The 7,431-nt window shown below is 42.8% G+C and overlaps 1 protein-coding gene across 1 annotated transcript; it reads right to left on the bottom strand.

Moving 5' to 3' along the window:
• Positions 1-2,148: 2,148 nt before the first annotated feature.
• LOC139112754 (uncharacterized) lies at positions 2,149-4,168 on the bottom strand. Its single transcript, XM_070673815.1, has 4 exons — positions 3,386-4,168; positions 2,918-3,300; positions 2,637-2,868; positions 2,149-2,490 (listed from the first exon to the last, which is right to left on the bottom strand). Exons 1-4 carry the CDS (start codon positions 4,166-4,168, stop codon positions 2,149-2,151), a joined length of 1,740 nt encoding a protein of 579 aa, XP_070529916.1.
• Between the last annotated feature and the right edge of the window lie 3,263 nt (positions 4,169-7,431).

The following is a 7,431-nucleotide window of genomic DNA, read 5'->3' as shown; positions in this document are numbered from 1 at the left end:
AGGGCGTAAATTAACTTAACATCAGATGCCCGAGTAGGATCGTTGAGTATTCTGTAAGTTCGGCGGGTCTGACACAACGTAACGATTATTTCTTAATATTTTGGTAATTTCATATGGCCCCCTGAACTGAGGGATAGTCTTTCGGCTAACGCCAGGAGTGCTGTCAAAATTGCGGAGCATCACTAAATCTCCTGGGTTATATAATTTAGGTGCTTTACGTCGTTGGTCATAGTAATTCTTCTTACGCTGTTGCGAGCGCAAGTTATGTTCGGCCGCTTGGGCACGCAACGCGGCTAAATCCCGAAATGGAGGATCATTGAGAGCTTTTAAAATATCTCTTAACTGATCAGTGTGAGTGCTTCGCTGTTCTATACCGAATACCAATTGGCTTGGGCTTTTGCCCGTTGACTGACTAACAGTGTTGTTAATGGAGTATTCTATTTCAGGCAACACTTTATACCACTGACCGTTTTTCTCATTACTCATCAGCTTGGCTAAGCACGGTGCGATCACCCTGTTCAGTCGCTCTGCCTGACCGTTCGCCTGTGGTGAGCCCACCGTCTTGACGTGACGAATGCCTCGTTCCTTGAGGAAACATTCAAACTCTTGAGAGGTATGGGTGCCTGGTTAGACACAATGATGCTTGGTTTGTTATAACTTTGAAAGAACTGACAACCAATAGATGACTTCTTTAGAGTTGGTAGTTTTGTCGCAAATGGACAAACTTCGAAAATGCGTCTACTACTAACAGAATATACTTTTTTGATGACAGCTTCTTATCTACCGGCCCGAAATGGTCAATATGGATGACTTCAAATGGAATGCTTCCTTTAGGAATAGGGTGCAGATACCCTTCTTTTCGGCCACTGCTGGGCGAAAATGATATGCACTTTAAACAATGTCGTACATGTGCCTCGCATTTTTCACGTATTGATGGGAACCAATACGTACGCCGGATCGAATCTATCATTTTACCGGCACCGACATGACCCATCTCGTTATGGTATCTGAATAGTACGTGTATTTCCATAGATTTTGGCACCAGAAACAGAAGTTTCCCACTGTGCTTTTTATAAACTAGCCCGTGTCGCAATTCATAGTTTGGATCTTCAGCTCTTTCTAATTTCTCGGCGATCTCCCAAATAAGCGGATCTTTTTCTTGTAATACCATTAGATTCCATTCAAAAGGGTTATCCTCAACTACCAAAACTCCGAAATTCCGACTTAAAGCATCGACATGAGTCATATGGTCCGGTCGATGTACCAGTTTAAAATCGAAATGCTGAAGCTCCAGACTCCATCTTGCTATGCGTGCATTCAGATCACGCTTTTCAATAGCCTGAGTGACCGCATTACAATCAGATACAATTACAAACGCTATGTCTTGTAGATAGATACGAAATCTGCGCAACGCATAAACTATCGCTAACGTCTCTAGCTCGAACTATGATATCGAGTTTGGTCTCAATAGTACGACGACTAAAATAAAATACCGGGTGCATCTCATTGTTAGCCTGTCTCTGCAGCAGAACAGCTCCAAACCCATGAATACTAGCATCACAATGCAATTCAGTATAGGCCCTAGGGTTAAACACAGCCAGTACTGGTGATTCCATCAACTTTGCTTTAAGCGTTTTAAATCCTCTTTTTCCTGAGATTCGAATTTAAATAACACTCCCTTTTTCGCAGGTTATAGAGTGGTCGCGCAATAATCGAGAAGTTTTTAATAAATTTTTAAAATAGGGCTGAAGTCCAACAAATGACTGTACCTCTCTCGTCGTCGTGGGCTCGGGGAAGTTCCGCACTGCAGCGATGCCTCTATCTGTCGGTTGTATCCCCTTTTTGGACACTCGATATCCCAAATACTCTATTTCAGAATACAAGAATGCACATTTCCCATGTTTCAGTTCGAGTTTATTCTCCACTAATGTTGAAAAGACTTTCTTTAGGACCTCTAAATGTTCCTTTATCGTTTCAGTTGCTACCAAAAATATCGTCCATATAGATTACTACGTTATTTGTTCGATCAACTCAGCCATGACATCATTAAGAAATCGTTGAAACAATTGTGGTCCTATCTTCAGACAAAGGGCAATCTGGTAAACTCGAACTGACCCATTGGGGTTACAAACGGTGTATTTTATAGAATCAGCGCCATCGCAATGTGATGGAACCCATCATAAGATCTAACAAACTATAAAACTGTTTTTCTCGCAACATATCAAGTTGATCGTCGATAAGCGGTAACGGGTAATTGTCACGCGCTAAAATCTTGTTAAGCGCTCGATAATCAACACACATCCTGATCTCGCCCGACTTCTTGCGAGTCAACACGATGGGTGACGCATACTCAGACGTGCTCTTCCTGATGATACCCCTCTCTACTAAATTGTTCAAGATAACTGTAACTTTTCCTTTCTCAGCTAGACCCAAACGTCGTGGGCGGAATTGTACCAGTTTTGCCTCCTTCAATATTAGCTTAGCTTCCATCTGCACTTTTGAAAATTAGGACGGCTAGGACATACGTAATAATATCATAGATGTTTCATTGACACGAATACTCGCGGAATCTCGTTACTGATATTAATCTCCTTGTTGTTTGACTCAGTATCAATATAAAGAAGCTCACTAACTACCTTGTCAAACGCTGGGCTCTGAGTTAACCTGTAACCAAATAGTGTTAGTGTATCTCTACCAATTAACAATGAAACCGACATGGTGGCATCTGAAACTACCCCGAGGGTTACTGTCTGACAGCTACCATCTATACACACATCAGCTTTAATAGTACCCTTTACTATTAACTTAGAGTTATTTATGCCACAATATCGTTTCCATTCAATTCCCGGGGATTGTACTGAGCAATCTCTATACTCTCACGAATGAGAGTTACTGAAAGTATCTATTCTAGCCTCACAGAACAACGATTTTCCTCTTGAATTTCAATTCAACCGTCCTTTGAAACTCGTCTCGTGATTCTCCATGAGTATCCACCAAATGAATTTTGCTTTCAGCCTCTGACTGCTCTTCATCTTCTGATTCACCACTGGGCAACTCAGGTTGTTTTTCTGCATCGTCAATTAATCCAACTTGTCTCTGGGTTTTAGCATCCTTGGTTCCCTTCTTATGACCTACTTCTGATTTCTTAGGCCTCTTCTTCGAGGTTGGGCAATCCTTGGCAAAGTGCCCCTCCTCGTTGCAAGCGTAACACCTTACCAAATCCTTGACTCGCGGGACTGGACTACCCCTCGAATTTACCTTATCCTTGCCTTTCAGTTCATAGCAGACATCTTTTCTTGCCTATATTTTGGTGTAGTTGGCACATTGAGCTCGACTCTACGGAATGCCTTGGTCAATTCCGTCACTGTTGTAAAGGATTGCATGCTTGCTTGGTTTCAGGCGTCGCGGATGGTATTCCGTCAATTATGTACTCAATGAGCTCTTCGTGTTCTATAGGCACTTTGTTTCCTAAAATAACCTTATCGTGACAGTAGTTTTCAAAGGTTTCATTTCTTTGCCATGTTCGGTTCTCAAACAATCGTTTTCTCTCTAATCGGCTTAAGCGTTGACCAAACATGCTGCTCATACGTTCCAGAAGATCATCCACATTCATCGACAAATGTTCAACCAGTGATGCATACCATTCAGCCGCTTTTCCTCGCAATCTCGAGCCTACCAGTATTCTAGCTGCATTCTCATCAAGCTCGTACATATTTATTAGTAATAATACTTGAGCCTTCCATCGCTCAAAATTATCTACGTTGCCGTTAAATTCACTGAGCAGCTCGCATACATTTCGAATGCTCAGAGTGGTTCGTGATGATGTGTACAAACTACTCCTCGGTGATGCCCGTAGTGCATCATTTTCTCGACGCAATAGTTCAAGTTCCGTTCGCAAAATATTAATTTCTCGAGCATCTAGCTCGCGCTCTCTACGCGTCAGTGAACTCTCTTTCTGTGCCGCCGGGACAGCAGCGTTAAGATTGATCAGATCCCCGGCCGTTCCTGTCGCGGCCTCGTCCGCGAGAACATATTGATCTTCCTCGTGCACGTTATCCTCTGGGTTACCTTCCTCCGCATCTATTCGGCCTGTTCCCTGCACACAATCCTCTGGTGCATACTGAGCCGCCTCTTGTATCCATCCGTTCGACGGATCTGTTCTCTGCATTCTTAAAAATAAGCTCAGCCTTTCGCCCCGCCACAGGCAAATCGTGCTGCTTTAGCACGTGCTTCAATTGCCGCACACTTAACGCATTCGGATCCATTCCGCCGTCTAACCTTGGACGTGTCCAGCCGATATCTCAAGCTTACGTGTCAGCACCTCTCGTTTTCTTGGATCTGTGAGTAGATCCCACTTCTGAATAATTGTAGCACGCGTTTGTGCTATTTCGGCGTAAGCGGGAACCCGAGTCAGCGGAGGAATAATCTTTTTACAACGTACAAGTCACCGTTCTTTATTCTTAAGTCGGTTACTAACTGCCTTCTTACTTCAGCGCCGCCGTACATTGATATGCTAACTAACGTGCAGCACTAGCTACACGTCACTTAACAACGCGCGCTACAATATTTTTGTTTGGCAATATCTCGGCTGCTGGTGAAAATAGAACTCGGAATAGGCTCGTATGCATTTTTAATTGCCGCACAATGCTACGTTGCAAATTTTCAAAAATATTTTTTTCGTTTTTAGATATATCTCGGCTGCTGGTGAAAATAGAAGGTTCGGAATAGGCCCGTATGCATCTTTTTAATTGCCGCACAATGTTTGTTGCCAAATTTCAAAAATATTTTTCGTTTTTGGCCATATCTCGGCTGGTGTAAATAGAAGGCTCGGAATAGGCTCGTATGCATTTTTTGAATTGCCGCACAATGCTACGTTGTAAATTTTCAAAATATTTTTTTTTGTTTTTTGGCATATCTCGGCTGCTGGTGGAATTACAAAGTTTGGAATATTCCCGTATGCTTCTATTTTTAGTTGCGCACAATGCTACGTTGCAAAATTTCAAAAATATTTTTTTCGTTTTTGGCCATATCTCGGCTTCTGATGAATATAAATGGCTTGGAATAAGCCTAAATGCATCTATTTTGAATGCCGCACAATGCTATGTTGCAAAATTTCAAAATATTTTCGTTTTTGTCAATATCTCTGCTTCTGGTGAAGATAGAACGCTGAAAATTGTTACGTGGGCATTTGCTGACGTCACCGCACAATGATACGTTGTCTAATTTTCAAAAATTTTTTTTGTTTTTGTTAATATCTCTGCTTCTGGTGGAGGTAGAACGCTGAAAATTGTTACGTGGGCTCTGCTGACGTCACCGCACGAAGATTCGTTGCCAATTTTCAAAAATTTTTTTTGTTTTTTGTCAATATCTCTGCTTCTGGTAAAACAGACGCTGAAAATGGTCACGTGAGCATCTGCTGACGTCACCGCACAATGACGTTGCCAGATTAAAAAATTTTTCGTTTTTGTCAATATCTCTGCCTCTGGTGAAGGTAGAACGCTGAAAATAATCACGTGGACATTTGCTGACGTCACCGCACGATGATACGTTGCCAGATTTTCAAAAATTTTTTTTCGTTTTTTGTCAATATCTCTGCTTCTGGTGAAGGTAGAACGCTGAAAATGGTCACGTGGGCATCTGCTGACGTCACCGCGACGTCACGTGGTCAGATTTTTAAAAATTCTTTTTGTTTTTTGTCAATATCTCGCTCCTGGAGGTAAGACGCTGAAAATGGTTACGTGAATCTGCTGACGTCACCGCAAAATGATACGTTGCCAGTGTTACGTCAGGAGGATTATTTTTATTTAAGTAATCAAATGGAAGGAATTCCTCGGAATGGTCTGTGCTGGTAGGGTAGGGGTGACGTACCACCGAATTTATGTGAGATTCGAAATTCGAATCTACACGTTTACGCGCAGATTATTTTCGGATTTCAATTGAGCGCGTAAGTGGTTCTTTTTGAGAAAGGAAGATCCTTATTTTCTGGGATAGAACCGGGCGTGATTGATCGCTTAGGCAGGATAGTTTAGGGTAATAATTAAATAATTAACCCACACTTTTAATAACACTAAATTAACAATTTAATTAAAAGTAAATGACTCTAATTACAAAAATCGGAAATAATTCATGGATGACAAATAAGCAATTCAGAAAACTCATACAGTTCACTTAAAATATAAAAATAGAGTAAAAGTTTTTACTTTACAAATCAAATAATACGAGAACGGTAACATACGAATGAGTAGATATAATTTTAGCATGGCGGTGTTGAGTTCTTTACAATATTTAAATGAGTGTAAGGGTGTGCATGTGTGTGTGTGTGTGTTAATCTATGGTGACCTCTTCGATTTCCACCACCCTCGCGGTGGATCTCGGGAAAACGAGGTCAATTAATCGCATCGGAGCCAGGAAAGGAAATTCCACCCCGGGATAGTAAATGAAAAAGTGAGAGTCAGGATCAGACCGAGCTGCCTGAATCCTGATCTCCTCTGGCTCAAAATGGTCAGGGCCGATGGAGAAGGCCCTTTCCGGGACAGGATCTGTCCACGGAGTACAGGCCCTGCGGAAGCTCAGGAGAGGATCTAACCTCTCTCTGGATGCTCCTCGAGGATCTCTATACTCGGGACTGGAGATGGAGGTTGATCGGGGAAGTCTACTCCTGGGAGAGAGATTGAGTCATCTTCACCCAGAGAGTCGGCTTCCTCAGGTTCGAAAGGAAAAGGAGGTGGTGAAAGGGAGAGGGCAGGCTCTTGGCTCATCTCCGGGAAACCGTGGCTCGGAGATGAGGAAAGAATTCGGAGTATAAGAAGGAGTCGTGGGGCGGAATAATTCCGATCAGGCTCCGTGGACTGAGTCGAGATCGGTCGTCGGAAGGATTTGCAACTGACTCCTCTTCTTCTGGGAAATAGCCGAATAACGGCTCCGGATCGCCGCGGATAGGAGATAGTGGCGGTGGGCCTGGACGAGGAGACCAAGGTCTCTCCTCGTGGCGCGCGGGAGACACAAATACCTCTTCACTAGGTGCCGCCGCGAGAAGGTATTGTACGAAGAAGCGGCGGACTAATTCCCTTAGATTTTTGATCTTCTTATTCCGCCGCGCCCGACTTTTCCTCAACGTTTTCTTATTGAGAGATTCCACTAAAATTATTAATTGATCTTAATTAAATCTGAATTGAATTTTTTAATGTTTAATAACAATGGAGGGAAGGAGATTCGTCATCGACGAATTCCGAAGGTCTCGATCCGGCCATGAAAGATTCCGCATAATCTATCTTTGGCGAGAACCGCTTGCCGATTCTTTAGCTGAGAACAGTCGCCAAAGTTCCAGCGATATTTCGCGGAGTTGACCACAGAAAATCGCTAGTTTTTCGACAGCATGTCTCAACCGATGTTCGGAGCAGATATTCTCACATTTAACAGATCACAGGAACA

This window comes from Cardiocondyla obscurior, unplaced genomic scaffold (genome assembly GCF_019399895.1).
Source record: "Cardiocondyla obscurior isolate alpha-2009 unplaced genomic scaffold, Cobs3.1 scaffold45_0_294702, whole genome shotgun sequence".
In the NCBI taxonomy this organism is placed as follows: Eukaryota; Metazoa; Arthropoda; class Insecta; order Hymenoptera; family Formicidae; genus Cardiocondyla; species Cardiocondyla obscurior.
This window is presented reverse-complemented; position numbering and strand designations above follow the sequence as displayed.

Excerpts from the sequence above, each read along its gene's own strand:
- LOC139112754 (XM_070673815.1), bottom strand. The coding sequence starts at position 4,168 with ATGCAGAGAACAGATCCGTCGAACGGATGGATACAAGAGGCGGCTCAG. Across the intron at positions 2,869-2,917 it reads AAGAGGAAAATCGTTGTTCT|AGATTGCTCAGTACAATCCC; the intron begins GTGAGGCTAGAA and ends GTGAGAGTATAG. Across the intron at positions 2,491-2,636 it reads AGAGCCCAGCGTTTGACAAG|ATGGAAGCTAAGCTAATATT; the intron begins GTAGTTAGTGAG and ends TCAAAAGTGCAG.